Raw genomic sequence first — 21,552 nt, forward strand, 5'->3', positions numbered from 1 at the left:
GAGCAATCCTTTTCCATCGACTCCGTTCCAGCGGAGAATCCAGTCTTCCGGGTTTCTCTCGCTGCCGCGGCGCCTGGGCTCCAGATCTTCCCTTCCGCGATTCCACTCCGGGCTTCCCTGCTCGCTCGTCAGGCTCCGGTTTCAGCCCCGGCGCTGCTACAGGGACCCCCAAGATGGAAACGCAGGGGCTGCCTGCCGCCCTGGAGCCCGGCGCCGGGCAAAATGGCGGCGAGGGAGGCCTGGCGGGCGACGGGGCCCAGTCTCCTTCCTCCTCCTCGGGGCCTCCTCCGCGGCAAGCGGCGCCGGGAAGCTGGGGCCTGGACGTGGCCTTCCCTGTTCTCTTGTTACTGGAAGGGAAGAAGGTGCCGGAGCCGCCTCCGCAGCCGCCATTGCCGTTGCCGGCTTTGCCTCAGCCGCCTGCGGAGGCGGGAGAAGAAGGCCTCGGCCCACCTCCGGACAACGACGGCCTGCTCCTGGTGGTCAACTTAGTGCGGGACGCGGCCTCGAGGGACGCTCCTAGGCCCGAGCCTCCCGCCGAGGAAGACAAAGGCGAGGAGGAGGAAGGGGAGAAGGAGAAGGAGCCGTCCTTCTCGGGGACGCTCACCATCAACAACCAGAGCCTCCTGGTACGCTTCGAGAACGGCCTCCTCAGCTTGGGAGGCCCCGCCGCGCATGCGCAGGCCTCGCCGGCCCCTTCACGAGCTGCGGCCTCGTCGTCGTATCCCTGCCCGGAGCCGCGCTGCGATGAGGCCTTCTCCCGCAAGCAGCTCCTGCGCCTGCACCGCTTGTCGGCCCATGGAGGCGGAGGAGGGGAAGAGGAGGCGGCTTCCTCGGCCCCGGCGCCCCCGCCTCGGCCTTTCAGCTGCCCGGTGCCCGGCTGCGCCTGGGCCTTCGCCACGGCCTACAAGCTCCGGCGGCACCTGCACTCCCACGACAAGCTGCGGCCCTTCGCCTGCCCGGCCCCCGGCTGCACCAAGCGCTTCACCACCGTCTACAACCTGCGGGCGCACGGGCGGGCCCACGAGGCCGAGGCGGCGGCCCACAAGTGCGAGGCCTGCGGGCAGCGCTTCCCCACCGGCGCCCGCCTCGCCGCCCACCGCCGGCGCAGCCACCTCCAGCCCCCCAGGCCCTACCGATGCGAGTTCCCCGGTAAGACAGGTTACCACATTGGGGAAACAATCTCTTCCTGGGTTGCTGTGAGTTTTCCGGGCAGTATGCCCATGTTCCAGGACCATTCTCTTGATGTTTCACCCACATTTATGGCAGGCACCCTCAGAGGTTGTTAGATCTGTTGAAAACTAGGCCAGTAGAGTTTATATATATCTCTGGAAGGTCCAGGGTAGGAGAAAGTACTCTTGTCTGTTGGAGGCAGGTGTTATTTATTTATTTACTACATTTATATCCTGCCCATCTCACCCCGAAAGGGACTCAAGAGCAGCTTACAAATTATATGTACATACAATATATTATATTATTAGCATAACTCAATATTAGCATTATATATTACTGTATTGTACTATACAACTAATGTTATTAGTAATATTTCATGTAACATATAATATATAATTAATATTAATATTTTTTATTGTTAGTATTATTTTGTATTCCATTATATTTCAATATTTATATATATATATATATATACACACACAATATATATTATATATTATATTGTATATTGTATACAATATTATATTCTTAGCATAGCATGTTACTGGAGGGAGGGACTCCCAACTGATGGTACAGGAGACAAGCTGGAACTGCCTTCCTGGCTCCCTCCCCCTCTTTGCTCTGACCCTGGAGCATCAGATGGTGATGGAAGGAGGGGCCTCCAGCTGATGGCACAGAAGACAAGATAGAACTGAATAGACAAGATTAGCATTGAATAGCCTTTCAGCTCCAAGGTCTGGCTGATTCCTGACTGTGGGAATCCTTTGATGGGACGTGTTAGCTGGTCCTGATTGATTCATGTCTGGAAATCCTGTTTTCTGAGTGTTATTCCTTATGTACTGTCCTGAGTTTAAAGTTTTTTTTATACTGGTAGCCCAACTTTGTTCATTTTCATGGTTTCCTCCTTTCTGTTGAAATTGTCCACAAAAAGTGGAAGCAGCCAGGCTTTGAAGCTGCCAGGCTATTCAAAACTAATCAAGCTGGCCAATTGCAACATTCATACCTGCCTCAAGCAGACAAGAGTTCTTTCTCTCACACAGGACATTCCATAGATATATATACCCAACTTGCCTAGTTTTCAACAGACCTCATAACGTCTGAAGATGTCTGCCATAGATGTGGGCAGAATGTCAAAATGCTTCTGGAACATGGTCATATAGCCCGGAAAACTCACAAAAACCCAGTAATTCCAGCCATGAAAGCCTTTGACAACACATAGGTTGAATTGGTTGAGGCTTTTATAATAAACTTTATTTGTAACCCACCCTATCTTCCCAAGGGGACTCAGGGCGGTTTCCAGAACAAAAGTGGCAAACATTCAATGCCATAATGAACAAACCATTCATAACAATAAATAAATAGCATCAATATAAAACTTATAAACGTAAATGACTAACCAAAGAATACTTAAAATCAGGTAAGCCTCATCATACACATCTACATCATGACAAAATCCAAGTAATTAAAGTGCATTAAAGGTTTAAAATGGGGATGAGTGATGCTGTATAAAATAATGTAATGACAGGAATGGGAAAACTCCGAGTGTTTTGGACTTCAACTCTTACTACCGGCTGTTAGGAATTTTGGGAGTTGGAATCCAAAACATCTGGAGGGCCAAAGTTTACCCATGCCCGCTCTATGAGATATTTATTGAAAAACTTGCTGCTAAATGAATTTAATAGACTTTCCATGTTTTTATCATACAACCAATTAGGGAATGATATTTATAACCCAGGAACAAAAATTGTGTTACATAGTGTAATAATCAATAAAATCATACTGGTAGTCCCCGACTTACAAACACCTGACTTACAAATGACTTATAGTTAAGGCAACAGGAGTGAGACAGATCTCCCCCTCGGAAGGGAAATTCACTCCTGGAAGAGTTGTCATGGGTAAAGGTTGTTTCACTGAAGTTTTCTCACCAATCCTCGTTTCCACAACAAGCTACATTTTTCAGAATCTTAATTGACACAGGGACAGAAAATGAAGTGAAATCTCTTGAACAGGGGCACAGACAGCAAACGACAACATTGGGTGTTAACCTTTCCCTATGTTATCCAAAGCAAGCTTACACACACACATATGTATGGCTGGAGTTACATTCTTCAAATGTAGCTCTTTTTGACTTGCATACAAATTCAACTTAAGAACAAACCTAGAGAACTTGGGGACTGCCTGTTTTTGTGAATGGCTGTCATCTGACATTCTGAGGCTCAGCCATGCCCAACTGAAAAGAGTAGGAGTAGTAAGTAGTTATTATTCATTTGGTATCCGTTATTCGAAAACGGTGACACCTTTGCTTTCTGATAATCATAGTAATAGCAGTTATTATTACAGTGGTAGTTGTTATCACAGTTGAGCATCCATTATCTGGAATCCTTACAGTCCAAAATCCCAAAATAGTGAAACCTTTGCTTTATGATAATAACATTGGCCAACACAGATTTTGGTCGCTCAAATGTTAGACCTGTTTCTGGGTATATATATGACTTGATTTCCAAAAATGGCACCAGTTTTCCTCTATCAGCTCTAGTTTTTGATATGCAGAACATATGGCCTTTTTTAAGCCGCTATCTGCTTGCCCATACAAAACTATGATAACTATATTTAAGAAACTAGAGCCGATGCGATTTAGCCAATGCAGTTTTCTGAATTTACTTCTCAAATGACTCCAGGAGCAATACTAAAAACCCAAGATATAAAGAACATTTTTGTTGTTGGGCTGTGGTGAGTATCCCTTACCTGGAATCCTTATAAGTCCAAAACCCCGAGAACAATGACACCTTTTTTCACATTACAATAATCGTAGTTGTTATTGCAGTTAAAGCATCCCTTATCTGGAATTCCCATTATCCACAATTGGAAAATAGTCACACCTTGCTTTCTGATGATGATGATGATGATATTATTATTATTATTATGGAATCCTATAATTTTAAGAGACCCCCACCCCATTCTGTCATGCAGGAACACATAATCAAAGTACTCCTGACAGATGGCCATCCAGCCTCTGTTTAAAGATCTCCAGTTGTATGCAGCTTGTGCAAAATTTATGTTGATGCATTGGGATGAAAAGAGGTATTTCTTAGAAGCCTTCCTCAATCTTTCCTTCACATGGTCATAATAGCTGGGACTGGTGGAATATACGTAGTTCAGCACATTTGGAGTGCACAAGGTTGGGAACGGCTGCGGGAGAATAAAGGTTCTGGTCCAGTCTTTGTAATTGAAAAATTAATAATCCAGGGTTCTGTTTCCAAAAAACCCATCCAGAAGTTTACAAACTGAGCATAAAATTAGATGTGGAAGACAAATGCTATTAACCTGATGAGGAAACATAGCCAGGATTTTAAAAAAGAGAAACTTCACAGCCACTTTTAAAACTACGGTAGATATAAGGTGATATAAGTTGTACATATTACTTAGCAATTGAAAGAAAAATATTTGATAAATTAAAACCTCTGACTACAGGTGTTACCTTAAAGAAAATGATAATTACCATAATGTTTTCCAGATTTTTGTGAATATTAACCAGTTGCCTTATTTGTGCTGCTTTCCCCTTAGAACACAGTTTGACCTTTCCTTCTTTTCTAGGTTGTGAGAGGACCTTCATAACAGTGAGTGCATTATTTTCTCATAATCGAGTCCACTTCAGGGAACAAGAACTGTTTTCCTGCTCATTCCCGGGCTGTAACAAACAGTATGACAAAGCCTGCCGACTAAAAATCCACATGAGAAGTCATACAGGTGTGAGCTAGTGTAATAATTAAATATATTTGACATATAAGCTATACATGAATTAAAGGGTATCTGTTTCTTGAAAGTCTCTTCTAGGGAATCTAAGACCCCTTCTACACCGCCGTATACAATCCAGATTATCTGCTTTCAACTGGATTATATGGCTGTGTAGAAGGGGCCTCAATCGTCTGCTGTTAAAGAATCAAATAATTAAACTCAAAGCTGTTTAAATACAAAGGCAGGATTCACCAGAACTTGCAAGCAAGTGTGTGTACCTAACTGCCCAGTCATTTTGGCTCCTGTAAGTAGAAGGGTACTTTAGTTCTAACATATCTGTTGATTAGTAGATTATGAAACACTGGTTTATCTGCTTTCACTTGGGGGTGAGCCATTTGGAAACAGTTGAGCTATGTGCAACCACCATACTCATTATTTGCTTCTTGGCCATGTTTACATGAATGCAAAGTGAAAAATCCAAATTCTGTTGTAGTTTTGTGTGTGTGTGAATGCAGCAAAAAGAGAGAGAGAAAAAAAAGAAGAAATGCTGGGAGAAGGGATGCTTGATATATGAGTAGAATTCATTTTAAAATTGATGGTTCAATAGTCGAGAAAGCCTTTAAAGGTTGTAAGTACTATAAAATGATGCAGTCAGCAGTAAGGGTGAAATACGGGTTAGCAATTAGGAATAGCTAAATAGAGTGTCAAATTAATCTAACTGAGCTGTTATGAATGATCAAGAAATAAATCTGATAAATAAGTGACACAGCATAATTTCAGAATGAGTCTGTTGCTTTTTTCTAGGTAATAAGATAATTAAAATCTTTATTTAATTTTTTCTTCCTTCAGGTGAAAGACCTTTTATCTGTGACTTTGAAGGTTGTGGCTGGTCCTTCACCAGCATGTCGAAGCTATTGAGACACAAAAGGTGAAGTCTTGATTAATTTTATTGATACAGTGAACTGAATGTACAGATCCTCGTGCCCTCAGTGATGTAAAATACATTTAATTGTTGCAGGAAACACGAAGATGACAGGAGATTTACATGTTCTGTAGAAGGCTGTGGAAAGTCGTTCACAAGAGCTGAACACTTGAAAGGCCATAGTATAACTCATCTTGGTACAAAGCCGTTCGAATGCCCAGTAGAAGGTAATATTTGTGAATTGGTATCTTCTGCTTTTGTTTCCTTGATTGCTCATTGTGTGGAGAGAGACAGAGTAGATGAAATTATAGCAGTCTTGTGCATCAGGGTTGGGTTGCTGCTGAATCATGTTCTGGGAGAAAGATCTTATCAAGGCACAATTGAAAGAAAAGAGCTGGTACTTTTTGACTCAAGGGATAATTTCTCCATGACTACATTTTTCTTGTGAGGGAGGGAACTATTGGATCCCACACTGAAAAATAAGCAGTTTGTTTAAAAAGCCGTTATGGGGAAAGGATGTGATCCTTGACTCTAAGCAGCACTGTAATTGATGTCTCCTATTGAATTATTTACCATATATACTCATTAGGGTAGGGCCAAAAAATTGAATCCGTCGTATGTCAGATCCAATTTCTTTTGTCACTTTTGAACCCGGTTTCGAAGTGGGTTATTCTGTCGTGTGTATCCCACGATATCGAACCGGGATAGCCAATTTTTCTAATAGCTTTGTATGTTTTTCGGTACTTAAGCCAATAAACCATGCATTTTTAAAGCATCCAAACTTGGTTTGAGGGAGGTGCAGCCTAGCCTGGGCTTGCCTTGCTTCCCTGTGGCCAATTGCAGAAGGGAGGGATTCTTGTTTGCAAAGGGCATTGGTGGCTGGCTGCGGTTGCTATTCAGGAGAGAAATCCCCTTTCCTGTCCTAGAGTGGTTGCTTTCTATGGGGCTCTTAAACCGGGTTGCAAGAGGAGGGAGTCTCATTTGCAAAGGGCATTGATGGCTGGCTACTGCTTTGCTCTGCAGGATCTCTCTTGCAAACCACTTGCTCTTCCCCTTCGCAGCCTTCCCTCCTGCTTTTGCCAGAAGCTTTAAGTGAGGAAAGGGGGAAAAGGAGGGGGGGGATTAATCCCAATCCACGATCCAGATCTCTTCACTCCGGTTTTGTGCTGGCAAAACCTCAAACTGGAACTCTCCACCCAGATTGGTGTGTGACTGACTTTCCACTTCAGGGGGAGAAGAAAATTGGAAATGGGTGGGGAAAGCAAGCTATCACCCTGCTAAGGATTTTCCACAACCCCCCCCCCCCATTATTTTAAATTACTTTGATATTATTATTATTGGCACCCCACTTTTCTCTCTAGATTCGAGATGGAAAGGGAGTCACGTTAAAATATATATAATATTAATAGTATTCTGGGAAGGGAAAAGTTTGCATTCTTTTAAAATTTGCTCTATATTTGTGTGTATGTGTCGGAACACAGGCTTCTTAAAGAGCCACACACACAATACTCAGTCTTAACAAAAGATTTATTGCAACTAAAAAACAGGCTCAGAGACACTTAACTGCAGTGTCTCTGACCAAAACTCAAAGTTTTAGCCCAAACGGCTCAAAAAGAAGAACGGAAAATAATCCAAATTAAATGGATGGATAATCCGGATTAAAACGTAGTCAATGGAATTGGCAGCAAACAGCACTGTAACAGGCTTCCTGGAAGACAGCGCTACACACAGAAAGTGAAGAAAACCAGCCAAAGTTCAAAAAACAGCAGAACAGAAGGTCCAAACTAACGTCGTCTTCAGGGTGTTTACACAGGCCGCAGTCGAGTCAAACAAGGAGCCAGGAGCAGGGGAAAACCGCACTCACGATAACCAATCCGAAGTGGGTAACCTGAGCTGAAGTCAAGTCAATCCAAAGCCAGGAAGGGAGAAAGCTGCTTCCACGAAAAGCCAATCCAAACGTCATTACCAAAGATCATCAAACAGAGCCGAAGTCACCAGTTCAAAGGTCCAGGAAAAGCACACTCACGATAGTCCAGTCCAAATCCAAGAAACACAGGAACCAGGAACGCCAAGCTGTAGGGCCAGGACCCAAAGCCCAACAGGAAAAACAGGCAGGGACAAACCTACGCCAAAAGGACACTTTGCCTTCTGCAAAGGATCCCCATTTCAGACCCTACTTTTAACTTACACATCATTATCTGAAGATGAGCTGGCCTCCACCCCATCGTCATCTCCCACAGCTGTTCCTGTCATCATATGTGAATCCCGCTTATCATCTCTCCAGCTCCTCCAGCTCCTATCAAGACTTAGGTTTCCCCATGACCCTGGTGTATCAGCTGTTTGCCAATTCTCCTGTCCCGAAAACCCCACAAACGCATCACTAGAAGTTGGCTCTGCACACATATGCCTTATTTCTTGTACCCTAGTCTAGTCCAATGTGCCCTCTACATTTTCATCACTCTCAGGCCCATCATCCCCAGAGAAACCCAAAAACAACGACTCCTCTGTGGGAGCAGTAAGTATATCCCGGAGCTGCTTCCTCTCCTGTTCCTCATCTGATTCCTGCTCCCGAGTAACCCTCTTAGTTTCTCTATTCACATTCATCCCATCTCCTTCTTCAATCATTGACTCCTCATCACTTGAAAACCCTTCAAATGTGTCTTCCTCAGAAGGTGCCATAAGTATCTCCCGGATCCATTTCCTTTGCTCTTCTTCATCTGGCACCTGCTCAAGATTACCCCTTTTCCTCTTACTAGTACTTCTACTACCGTTTGTAATATTGCCAGCAGACTCAACTACAACAGTATGTGACATGTGTAAGCACCACTCCTGAGCGCGTTCCCTCCCCTCCTGGTTAGAAGCAGGCTAAGCCCCATCGGAAGAAATCCACTCCTATATTATCTTCTTATCCCAGATTATCTGGCAGTGTGGACTCATAATCCAGTTCAAAGCAGATAATCTGGGATGAGATCCTGGGATAGAAGAGAAGTGTTGAAGATCTACACTGCCCTATATCCCAGGATCTGATTCCAGATTATCTGATTTAAACTGGATTATATGAGTCCCCACTGCCATATAATCTGGGATAAGAAAAGGAAGGAAGGAGGAAGAGGGGGGAAAGGAGAAGTTTCCCTTGGCTTCCCTTTCTCTCTCCCTCTTTGGCACAAAGTTTCTCCAAAGCTTTGCAAACCTTCTCCTCCGGAAGGAGGAGGAGGAGGATAATATATGTCCCCACTGCCATATAATTTGGGATAAGATCCTGTGATATAGGGACGGCCTCAGGCTGGAATTACGCTGCCCTATATCCCAGGATCTTATCCCAGATTATCTGATTTAAACTGGATTATATGAGTCCCCACTGCAATATAATCTGGCACACAGACCCAGCATGGGCAGCTTTGAATCCTGGGGGAGTTTTGGGAAGGGTGGCCCAAGACTTTAAGGAATTTCCAGTTCACCCACATCCTTATACATTATCTCATGGGAACATTCACAAAAAACAAAAGACAGGTGTTTTCCTAAGACATAGTGTAACATTGGAAGCGGGCTAAGCCTCATAGTGAAGAAACAGTAGGCCCCTTTTTGGGACAGCATGGCGTAGTGCAGTGGTTTGAGAGTTGTACTATGATTGTGGCTTGATTCCCCATTCAGCCATGGAAACCCACTTGGGCAAGTCACACACTCTCAGCCCCAGAAATCCCAATGAAACAGGAAATAACACTTTCAAACCAGGAACAAATTTCCTTATTCAGAGGCTGATGGCCATCTGTCAGGAGTGATTAGATGGTGTACTATGATTTCTGTTCCTGGGTGATAAATGTCATTTCCTAATTAGTTCTGTCATAGAAACATGGCAAACATTTATTACACTTCCAAAACTTCGTCTTTGTGCAAGGGACATGGTACTATCATAGCACATTATGGTCTGCTGGGACACTGCCCACCAATTTCACTGAGTTTCAGCCACAAAAACAAATTTCTGAAGTAGAACAACGACTTTCAAAGTAAAGACAACCCAATGAAACAGAAAATAAGACTTTCAAAGCAGGAACAGATTTCTGCAATTATTTAAAAATGGTTTCTTGTATAAGCTATGAAAATTCACCAAAAATCAGAGGATAAGGGAAACGTTCTGAATTTTGGTGAGCTAGCAATGTTAAATATGTTCTACCACTGTACCAAGTTTGAAGAGGATAGCTCAAAAATGAGGGTGGGAGAGTCCTGTAAAGTGTCTCCCCCCCCCCCCGTGCTGTTTATGGCCACTACGCATGCACGTTCACCATTAATGAATTAATTACGAATATTCGTTAAGTTTCAAAACTTTTTGGGCCAAATTTCGGAAATAGTTTCAGAAACGAAGCGCCAGCGCCCCCTACTTTAGAAGCGAGTTTTGAACCATTTTTTTCATGGATCGCACATGCCTAATCATGTATACGTTAACATCATATATAAGTTGACTTGGGGGCCAAACCTATGGATTTTGATATGACCTGTGGATAAATTGAGGGCTAGTCTGCAGAGAGGAGAATGTAATTTTGCTTCATGGGCCAGTTGCATTTCCCCACGCAGGCATTCAAAAGGCCAGAAGCAGTGCCATAGTGAGAGTAGAGGGGTCATTGCATTTTTAGGTTTTTCCAGAACATACTGAGCTCTCACCTTTTGCCACTCTATTCACACACTGAGGTGGCTCCTTTTTTTTACTAAGAGTTAAGGTACAGTACTTACTTTGCCACATGGATACGGAGGTGATGTGTTGGTTGAAAAACAAATTGAACCTGAATCCAGATAAAGCAGAAATGCTTGCCATTAAGGGTATTAACCTGGGGGTGGAAGTGTGTCAACCAGTTCTGGATCGGGTTACACTCACCCTGAAGGACTGTTCTCAGCCTGGGAGTGCTTCTGGATCTGTCCCTCAAAATGTCAGCTCAGATAGATGTGATGGTCATGAATGCTTACAGCCAACTTACAGTCTGATATGCCAGCTGGACCTTTTCTACAATTAGAAGACCTAACAATGGTAGTACATGCACTGGTGACCTCAAGGTTGGACCTCTGTAGTGCGCTTTACATTAAACTATATGGCTTGCATTTTTCCCAATTTTCCAAGTTAAATGGATGTTCAGTAGGGACATTGATAATCATGTATTATACAAAGAGAAAAGGGGTCTATCCTGAGCATGGAAAGCAAGATCAGTTGCCATCTTATTTATAACTAGATCATTTCTGAAGTAAGGTCATGGGTCAGAATTGTATTTTAGATTTAGTGTCTAAACTTTACATCTTATTTCAGGCTGTTGTGCAAAGTTCTCAGCACGCAGTAGTCTGTACATTCACTCCAAAAAACACCTTCAAGACGTGGACTCATTGAAGACTCGTTGCCCTGTTTCAAGCTGCAATAAACTATTCACATCCAAGCATAGTATGAAAACTCACATGATCAAACAGCACAACTTTAGTACAGGTACAAAGTGCTTAATGTGTTCTATTGTCTCCATTATAGCTCAAGGAGAATGTTACTTCAGATCTGTTTCTGGTGGAATTTTACAATTAAATTACTGTATTACTTAATAGCTTGTTTGCCATGAAAGTTGTTTGTGTGTGGATGGAAGCTTGAATTGTCCTTCCCATGTGACTCACTCAAATTGAATGGTTAGTGCAGCCTTCTGTAGGGATGCAGCACCTCCCACTTAATCTAGCTGGCATGTGCAGAAATCGCATTCAAATCCACTATAGCTTCATGTGGCATTGACTGTATGAAAGTGATTTTTAATAGCAGCCATAAAACTGTGCATAGATAGAAATTAAGCTTTAGTTTTACCAATAGGAGATAGAATTTCTGGTAGAAAACAAATAACCTTAGGGGTCAAGCAAGCTGAAAGTAGTCATAGTAGTCATAGACAGAAATGGGTTACTAGCAGACTTTGGCAACATGGATTACTGCCTGACAGGAGGGGTTCTGGCATGGTTTAATTAGGATATCAGACTATCGGAAATTTGGAGCATGGCCAGGTAGAGGCAGTGTTTGGGATTCATTATTGGATTTTGATTCTTGTTTCTCATAGGCAAGATGTAATGTGTTGGTTTTGGAAAATAATCATAACAAATCTTTTCTCCCTCAGATCTCTTAAATCAGATGGAAACTTTTGGTTCACTTACACCTAGCAGTGAACTTGCCAATTCAGGACAAAGTGACCTCAGCAATGTAGATCTTGTGTCCCTCTTTTCCAATGTGTCTGGGAACACTTCCGGAATTTCAACTGATATGGCTTTGATAAACTCTGGAATTCTAACTATAGATGTTGCCTCTGTTGGAGCCACACTCGGAGGCAATCTTTCTGTTGGTAGCAATCCTCTTGGTCAGACGGTTGACCCGCTGATTCTAGTGGCTGGCAATGACATTCCAAACAGCCTGGATAGCTCTCTTCTGTTGGGAACCACCACCACTGTTTTACAGCAAAGCACTTTAAGTTTAGATGATGTACAGAATGTAAATGCAGAAGCCCTAGGCCCCTTGGCTTCTTTGTCAGCAAAGAGTTCCAGTCAAGACCTGCATGGCTTACCTTCCAGCAATAATCTCTCCGTAGACACAACCACTTTAACTCCGTCTAATAGTCTCAGCGGAAACAGCGGATCTGATTTATTGGCTCCAAGTAGATCGGAACAGACTTTGCTTCCTAGCCTGGATGTTGTGGGGCAGCAAGAAGGCAGTAAAGTAGTGACTCAGTTTGTGTTCTCCAACCCTCCAGGAAGTTACAGTGCACAGAAAGAAACTGATCTGAGCACCGTGACTGGCAGCTCCTTTCTGGTATGCAGTAACTCTCAATAACTGTAGTTTTCGTTAGTGTCTTAGTTTTGAGGATATTATATGACCATGTATGAGTCATCCTTTCTACCAGATCAAATGGGTTTGTGGAATCTTTGCCATGAATGAAGTCGTCATATATTTTGTACAATGTAAGTGATATAAATTGTGATTGGCAGTGCAAGTATTAAACCCGGTTACACTTGTGTGTATCATATCTGGAGGAAAGAGTATATCCCCACCACTGAGCTTAGTATTATTACTTCTCCCAAGTAGTTATAAGTATTTAACTCGGAAATGGGTGGATTAGGGTGGATTCAGCAAAAGAGTTGCCTTTTTACTGCCTATATGTTGTTCTCTCTTTCTTGGTATTGACTTTTCCTTTGTATAATTTGTTGCCATCAAAATGTTAAACTTATTAGCCAAGTTCATGGCATCATAGAGATGGAAGAGATCTTAAGAACTTTCCTGTCCAACCCCAGACCATGCAGGAAGATAACTGGATCTAACATTGGGTAAATGGATTTCATTTTGCTCAATGGAATTTCATATTCTTCTCCATTTTACAGCTCCATCCCCACATAGCTGCTCTAAAAGGTCCGATAGGTTTCTAGTACAGATTTTTAGGGTGGTGGAAACCGACAGGGTGGAACAGATTTGAAAGTTTTGAATACAACAGTCTAGAATATTGAGAGAAACTGCAAGGTTCCTATCAGTGTTGTTTGGGGGAAACGATATTTATAGTCTGAAACAAGAACCTTGGGCTCTTATTGTTTTGGTGACACATACACATTCTTCTCTCATCAGGAGAGTGGTGGGTCTGCAAGAACAGATTATCGGGCCATTCAGCTTGCTAAGAAAAGAAAACAGAAAGGAAGTGAGAACGACATTGGTAAGTACCGTTTCAGGAGATAGTATCATTTCCACAACGGAATAGGTTGAAGTGTTTGAACAAAACTGATGCAAGACTATTATCTTGTATCAGATAACAAATTAGTCTTATAGTGCCATGATTAGTTTTGTCTGTTCTGGTAAGCAGAGCTCTGGGAAAAAGAAATCCCCCCTTTTTTCAATCTCTTAAAGATTTATTTATTTTTATCCCACCATTTTCTTGTTATTGGAACTCATCAAATATGACACAATACAATTACAACATGAATATAAAAATTACAAACACGGAATATTTTGTGTCTTGAGACATAAAAATATTAAAATATGTTTATAGTCATATAAAAGCAGGCCCTCTCCCATGTTTCCACCAATTGTGCTTGACCTGGTGGTGAGCAGGCCTTCTCCAGGTGATTGTAGAGTTCTAACAGGTTTATAAAGATAAATATGGTCCTTCAAGCAACTTGTATCCAAACCATATAGGTCAAAACCTTGAATTTTGTCCAGAAACTATTTGGCAGCCAGTGAAACTGCTGCAACAAGGGAATTGTTTATATATTACACAGTAGGGCTGTGCAATCGATAATAAAAGTTTCAAAAGTCATTACAAAATTATAGGGCACCAGTGTTTCATTTCTATAGTGAAAATTCTGTTACTGTAACAACAGTAACGAAATTTCATTACTTTTTCGTTAGAGTACCGTATATACTCGAGTATAAGCCGACCCGAATATAAGCCGAGGCACCTAATTTTACCACAAAAAAACTGGGAAAACATTGACTCCAGTATACGCCGAGGGTGGTAAATTTCAGAAATAAAAATAGATACCAATAAAATTACATTAATTGAGGCATCCGTAGGTTAAATGTTTTTGAATATTTACATAAAGCTCTGATTTAAGATAAGACTGTCCAACTCTGATCAAATCGTTATTCTCATCTTTTTCAATGTAAATGTGCTTCTGTATCCTTTTAATAATAATAGAGTAAAATAATACATGTAATAATAATAATAATAATAATAATAAATAATACAGGAAAATAATAAATGTAATAATAATATCAGAGTGAAATAAAACATGTATTATTAATAATAATAATAATAATAATAATAATAGAGTAAAATAAATGTAATAGTAGCAACAATAGAGAAAAATAATAAATGTAATAATATCAATAATAATAATAGAGAAAAATAATAAATGCATAAGCTGACCCAAATATATGCCAACCAGGACCCTCACCCGAGTATAAGCCGAGGGAGGCTTTTTCAGTCTTAAAAAGAGGGCTGAAAAACTAGGCTTATACTCGAGTATATACAGTAATTGCACAAGTAGGGGACTAAAGGGGCTCCTTTCTCCCTCATTTTTACAGCTGTTGGGGTGAAACTTGCTACATTGATAGAACACATTTACCGTTGTTAGCCCATCAAGTTTCAGAACATTTTGGGGAATTTTCAAAGTTTTTATAAATACATACTTTTTAAAAAACTACAAGAGCTTCCTCCTTGAATTTTCTATACAATGACACATGATAATGAGATCATTGCCCCATTCATACATCTACTGATTTTAGGGATTTTTTAAAAGTTTTGACAAAAACCTTGGCGGGGGGGGGGGGGCATTGATTTAAAGCCACAACAGCTATCTCACTGAATGTCTCTCATATTAACCAATAGAACTTCCATTTAGGGATTTCCTCCAGCTCAACACAGATATGTACTTACTAGAAGTATCAGTCAGTCCTCCTCTTTGCAGATTCAACAATTTATTGGAACTCTGGCTGGCTGCTGCTCTCTCCCTATCCTGATTGGGGCTTTCTGATGCTGAGCAGAATTCTGGGAAATGTTGGTTAGGGCAGAGTCTTTTGAATTCTCTGGCATAGGGCTCCTTGCCTTCCCAAACTACATTCCCCAGAATTCTATGCTTTTTCAGTCTGCTTCCCAGCAAACTCTGCTTTGTCCCTGCTGCTTCCCTCTCCTAATGGCAAGAGGCCATTCATTTAAAGAAGAAAGACAGCCTTTTTGGTTTTGTTTTTCTTGCTTGCCCTGAAAATGAAACAGACTTTGGGAGACTTCCAAGATTTACAAAATTAAAATGAAAAAGTATTGGGTAAGTTTCGATTCTTGTTTTTGGCATAGGCCATGCCCGCGAATTGGATATTGCATCTTAAGTATGAATTTAACAAATTTCATATGACTTACGATGACTAACGAAAAAATTGCACACCCCTATTACACAACTCTTTTAAAATGTAATATTTATAAGTGCTGGTTTATTACAGATGACTTACTTCAGAACATGGTTTTACATTACAGCTATGTCATATAACTTTATTTCAGGAATCCCTAACAGTGGCATAAGAAAAGGCAAAAGTGATAAAGTTAGTTCTTGTAGCCATGGGAGTCGGCTATGCAACAGTGTTTTACCAAATGGAAGTCTGACTGTGAGAGATGCATCAGCTGGTACACAATTTGTTCAGATTCAGCTGCTTCAGGTAAGAAAATTTTACCTAATTTATGGAATTTTTCCTAATCGTTTATATAGGAAATGTTCAAGATAAATCTGACTTCAAAATATTAGAGACTGATTATTTTCACAGTGTACAATGAAGCATAACATAGTCTACTGCAGTAACGCACACCTGAAAAATGCTTTATATTCTTCCTTTTTCTTTTCAGTCACAGGACAGATAATTATTTCCTGTTCTTGTATTTATTGGAGACAGATTGCTTTGAAATATTTGTGCGAATGATGTTAGAATCTAGCAGTAAAGCTGCAAATTGGACGATGTGCCTAGAAAAACCTCTTTGTGTGGCAAAATGTCTACTAGAGTGTTACCAGAAATGGGATAAGCTGGGAAGCCCGATACCATGCAGTCCTAAGCTCTCTTGTGTCATTATTTTATCCCAGAAATGGCCATGGTGCTCTGCTACTCCCTAATTTGGCCTGGCAGATTTCTTCCCATTGAAACCAGTGAGAAAGTGGGAGGAAGATTAAGAACACTGACACTTCCCATGCCTATAGTAGGTTAACAGGATGTTGGATGTGGTAGAAAAATTGATGTTTGTATGTATGTAGAATTGCTGTCTGTATAAACCTGAACATCATGTTGGGAGGAAAAGGCATCTCTTCAAAAATTGGACTGTAATTGATATGCATTGGGGTAATGGTGGTGATGACCATGATAATACTGTAATCTTGGTAGTAGGGGATACTGGAGAAATAGACTAGCACCAGAAGATATTTTGTTAATGCAAGAAATAAAATGCTTTAAGATACTTTTCTTTGGCTTGGTTCTTTGAGCAAAGTCTTGGAAATCTTGCAGCTCAATCCTAGTTGTGCTTTTTTGGAAACAAATCTCAACAATTCAGTGGAAGTTGTCCTCAAGTACCTGTATAGGTGTTTCTGCAACATTAGTTTACCATATTAATGACTTTTTTCTGACTGGCTTCTTGTAATGATGGTTACAATAACGAGATAATGGTGTCGTCTGTCATTCAGTGCTGGTATGACGTATGTCTCTTTCACTGAAGTAGTATTGCTGCTCTCAGGAGGGCAATTTATGAATATATTGCCATGTACTGGTAGCAGAAGATTGGATGATTCCTGTGGCAATGTCCCTAGCTGGAAATTCATGATTTATTTCCTTTTCCTTAGGATGATTCCCCGGGAGAGGGAGATCTCCCTTTCCAGCTCAGTGCTCAGTCCTCTTCACATTCTCAGCTGACAGTGGACTTACCTGTCTATATCCTTCAGGTAGGACTCCTCAATGTTGCATATTGGATGGTCCTAATGCTCTGTGTATTTCCTGTCAGTTTTGCTCTCTGTAAAGGAACTGCAAAGACAAAGACGTCCCATAGACAGCTATGTGTTTTTGTTACTTGATATGTGTACACTAGGTATTGGATAAAATTTGCAAGTTTAATCCAATAAGCATAAATATCAGTGAGCCTTATAGAGTGCAGTGCAGGCAAACAACAACAGTGAATGTTATATGTGAATTTTCCTTTTTTAAAATTAATTTGAACAGGAGACACACAATTCTGCTGAAGAGGATGCCAGTTCTGACAATTCTCAGTTTACAGGAAGCACCATTAATCTACAAGACCTTGAATGAATGCGTTGGGGAAAGAGATTCAGTTATTCGCATGAAGCAAAATCTTGAGAAATAGACTTGTTTTTGCATCGATGGAGAGAAGTGGCAAACTGGGAGCATGCACACAGCGGTGCTACCTTGCGGCTTGCTTGATGGTTACTGTGCAATGAAAAATTGTTCAGCAATTTTTATTTGATTGGATTCTTGGAGATCTTGATATACTACTCTGTTTTGTAGTCAGAACAAATACCTACAGGAGAGTGTTTAGGTTATGCGGTGGATGACTTGGAATGCTGTCTTGGAGTGAACATACTGTGATGATATTCCCTACCAAATGAACAGTTATGCTTGGCACTTTTTTATGTTCAAAAGAAGCAGGCAATGAGACGTTTCCTTAATTCAGTTTGGGACTAAAAGGGTAGCATGGTGGTGAAGACTATTTAAAATCAGGGGTAAGGAAAGTATTGCCCGTGAGGTGCAAGTAGCCCAAGGGGCCATTTTTTGAGGACCCCATGGGTAAAAATAAATGGCCCATTTTTGCTTTAGAATGCCTCCAAATGTGCTTTAGGAAACATAGAGGATGTTCACACCACCTTTAGAGGCCCATTGGGCCCATAGGAGTCCAAATGAGTTTTGCAAAATATAAAGTACCTTTTTTACCTGGAATTGCTCCAGAATCCATTAAGAGGGCATGGAGTGCGTTTCCACCAGATTTTGTGGGCCAGTTTAATCCCAGGGCAAGCCTTTTGAAATGCAGACAGGACAAAAATTCCCATGCCCCCTAGAAGCAGTTGGCATTTTCATTCCTTTTTTGGCAAGAGCAGGTACAGCTCTGCAAGGTTTCCTAAGGGGCTAATGTGGTGATTCCCTACTTTTCCGCAGTTGCTTACCCTGACTTAAATGTTTCACCATAAACTGACAGTTCTCTGATAATGTTGAATGCAGCTCCAGGGAATCAGAGACAGAAGAAATAGTACAGTACTCGGGAGTAGCAGGCGGTGACGAAGAACAGTGTATTTCTTGCTCTTACTATATTGGTCGTATTGCATTATGCATTGTCCGTTAGGAGGCCGCCTGCCAGATTTTAATTCTTACAACTGTTGATCAAGTTTACAGTAATACAAGCCAGTATTGCAATTTCTTTTTAAGATGTCACTTTAATTATGTGTAGTCCAATCAGATCTATGTTTGGTCGGAAACAAATCTTGCTGAGTTCAGTAGGATTTAATACAAGTATTCAAAAAGTTGTATCCTTTGCATGTTGGCCATTTACACAGACACTTTGCTTACGCCAAAGCACATGTAACTAGTTTTCATAGTAAGTAATAAACAGGTAAGTAACTTGTTGACTGATAAGTGCATCTTTAAAAAGAAATCTGCCATTTTATTGTAGGCATTTGGAAGATAATTGTATGGACTTAAAAGAGCAAAGTTTAAAATTTCATCTAGAACAAAAAAGATCTCAATATTTGACAACAAATCTGGAAGCTGGAACTGTAGCCACCTGGCTTTAAGTCATACATATTTAGGTTGAAAAGCTGTGTGTGTGTGTGTATGCATTTCTTTTCCTTTTGATTGTGAGTGCAAATGCATTTCTATATATTTTTTAAGAAAAACAAGATTTCCTAAAGAAGAAGTCTTGTCATCTTAACCTTGCTTATATTTATTTGCAATAATGCACTGAAATGATATATGTCGATTAGAAATAACAGTGGTGTGGATGTCACCAGTTCCCTGGAGTCCCCCCCCCCCCTTCAAACTCCTATATTCAGAAGTTCATCACCAGTAATGAATGGATTTCTCTCTTGCCATCTGAACTTTCCTGACACCAGTAGATAAGAGGAGGCTGGTTAATTGTATTGTATTGGGCTATTGCCAGAAAGGTCTCTTGTCCTTCCTAGGGATTCTAGGAGACTTGGGGTCTTAGTTGACACCAGTTACTTGGTTCTCATGTCAATTCTGTTTTATGTCATCAAGAGCCTGATGTGGCTAAAGTGGCCTCGAAAACAACTGCTTCCCAATCTTTCCATATTGGACCACTAATCATTTTCACTTTAGCCAAATGGAAACTGGAGGGGGCAACCGATCCATAATTTGGAATTAGGTATGTCCTAATTACTTACTGTGCCTTTTCCATGTCCAAAAAAAAATGAATCTATTTGAAAACTTTTTGTAGGGATTATTTACCTTGCATTTTAATATTTGGGCATCATCCTTCAAAAAGACATTCTTAACTGGTTTAATTTTTCATTCTGTTGCATTATACAAAACCTGCCTGACCATTGTATTAACCCTTTACTGTACTTCTGCAGTAGCGAATATGTACAATACATAATTTTCATTATACAAATCTCCAAGCCAGAAGGAGTTATGAAACTACTACTGTTTAAAGCCTTTGGCTTTACCCACTTCTACAACACTGAAATTCAGTTTAAGAGAAATCGAAATATGTAAAAGTATGCTGTTTCACCTCAAATTCCTTAATGAAGTGGTTCACACACTTATCTTGCCAGTGATCCTCCGGAGAGCATGGGCACACCCTGCCCTTCCCTTTAGCATGAAGCAGGTGGCCCATTTACACAATATTCTCACTGTCCCAAATCTCTTTTTCAGGGAGACAAATGTCTCCTTGATATCCTTTTCTATCTGTTCCATTATCTTAGACCTGGAAGAGAGGAAGAATGGGGAGCATGTAGGCCCCAGGAACATTTTCATTTGATTCCCAACATTTTGAAGAAAACTTAGTTTGACTTAAAGTGCTTTTGCATTTTAATGGAGATGAGGGGGGGTGAAAACATGATAGTTTTGTTGCACACATCCCCTAAATGGTACATTGAAATACATTGAATTAAAACAAATATGGGGCTCAATTGTTCAAGATATGGTGAATTGTGGACTGGTTTGTGGGTAGCAACCCTGCACTTTTATCATTGAAAGAAGATCACTGACTGGTCAAGAGTATGAACTAGATCTCTCCTAAGTGGTGCTTCTCTTCTACAGAATCATGCCTGCTGAAGAATAAGAACACTTCTATGCGACAACATGTAAATGTGTTTCTTCTAAAAAGTTTCTTTACTTGGCTTTGTATGTTACTGTAAATTTCTAATGGCTTAAGGGTAAGCATCAGATTTATTCCAGCAAAGTCCATTGCTGGCAGTGGACAATTAAAACATTGCGGAGATAACAAGGACGAATAAAAACAACCAATGTCCAGTTTCACCATTTCAGTTTCATTGTGTGTCATTTTCATATTGACCTCAAAAGATTGACTCACTAAGATTTCCGAATTTGGAGACTTTCAACATTCGGTAGAAGAAATATGATCATGCCATTGTTGCCTCTTTTTTTTGTTCTAAAATTAGTATACAGTATGTGCAAATCAGCTTTCTGATGCTTTCTTTTGTGATCCTACTGCTTTAACAATTTTGAAAACCCGCTATGAAGGGATTTTGATTCAAACAGGATCAGCACTTTCTCTTCTCATCTACTTGAAGTGTGTAACTGGTATTAGGAAATGAAATTTTAAGGAAGTGTAGGGTTTTTTCTCAAATAATTTGCACACTATCTACCAAAATCTTCCCACTCAGTTTTGTCACATTCCGTATGCTTCAAAACTTCTTGCAGCTTTGAGCTGTTAAGTAAAGTAGTAGAGTAACTCTTCCTTTTCCTTGTCGATGAGCCCTTGATCATCATCTTCCTTCTCCCTGAAGGCAGGAGGCTCAGAACGGAAAATCAATCTTCTGCCAGTCTAAAAAAAAACATCAAAAGTGGTTGTAAATAAACTAAATTATAAATATACATAACAATAAAATCAGTTATCTGCACTTTAAAATAAATTTAGCAACTAGTTAAGTGGTAAATGTTTTCATCTATGTGTGGGAAGAAATTCTGTGTTACATAAAATTCTACTATTGAAGTAGTGCTTCACCCTTTCTGC

General features: G+C 40.8%; 2 protein-coding genes across 3 annotated transcripts in view; one reads left to right on the forward strand and one right to left on the reverse strand.

Moving 5' to 3' along the window:
* On the forward strand, positions 1 to 20,837 carry zxdc (ZXD family zinc finger C). Its single transcript, XM_008105304.2, has 10 exons — positions 1 to 1,149; positions 4,765 to 4,917; positions 5,755 to 5,833; positions 5,924 to 6,054; positions 11,118 to 11,288; positions 11,947 to 12,632; positions 13,437 to 13,521; positions 15,859 to 16,013; positions 17,177 to 17,275; positions 17,550 to 20,837. Exons 1-10 carry the CDS (start codon positions 174 to 176, stop codon positions 17,634 to 17,636), a joined length of 2,622 nt encoding a protein of 873 aa, XP_008103511.1. The 5' UTR covers positions 1 to 173; the 3' UTR covers positions 17,637 to 20,837.
* Positions 20,825 to 21,552, reverse strand: part of cfap100 (cilia and flagella associated protein 100) — a 26,438-nt gene continuing 25,710 nt past the window's right edge. For both annotated transcript variants that reach the window (XM_008105305.3, XM_062969799.1), the window contains exon 16: positions 20,825 to 21,363. In XM_008105305.3, coding sequence (XP_008103512.1) covers positions 21,250 to 21,363 — 114 coding nt within the window. In that variant the 3' untranslated portion in view covers positions 20,825 to 21,249. The remainder of the gene's footprint in view (positions 21,364 to 21,552) is intronic.

This window comes from Anolis carolinensis, chromosome 2, assembly GCF_035594765.1.
Source record: "Anolis carolinensis isolate JA03-04 chromosome 2, rAnoCar3.1.pri, whole genome shotgun sequence".
NCBI classification, from domain to species: Eukaryota; Metazoa; Chordata; class Lepidosauria; order Squamata; family Dactyloidae; genus Anolis; species Anolis carolinensis.

Excerpts from the sequence above, each read along its gene's own strand:
- zxdc (XM_008105304.2), top strand. The coding sequence starts at position 174 with ATGGAAACGCAGGGGCTGCCTGCCGCCCTGGAGCCCGGCGCCGGGCAA. Across the intron at positions 6,055-11,117 it reads GTTCGAATGCCCAGTAGAAG|GCTGTTGTGCAAAGTTCTCA; the intron begins GTAATATTTGTG and ends ATCTTATTTCAG. Across the intron at positions 16,014-17,176 it reads TTCAGATTCAGCTGCTTCAG|GATGATTCCCCGGGAGAGGG; the intron begins GTAAGAAAATTT and ends CCTTTTCCTTAG.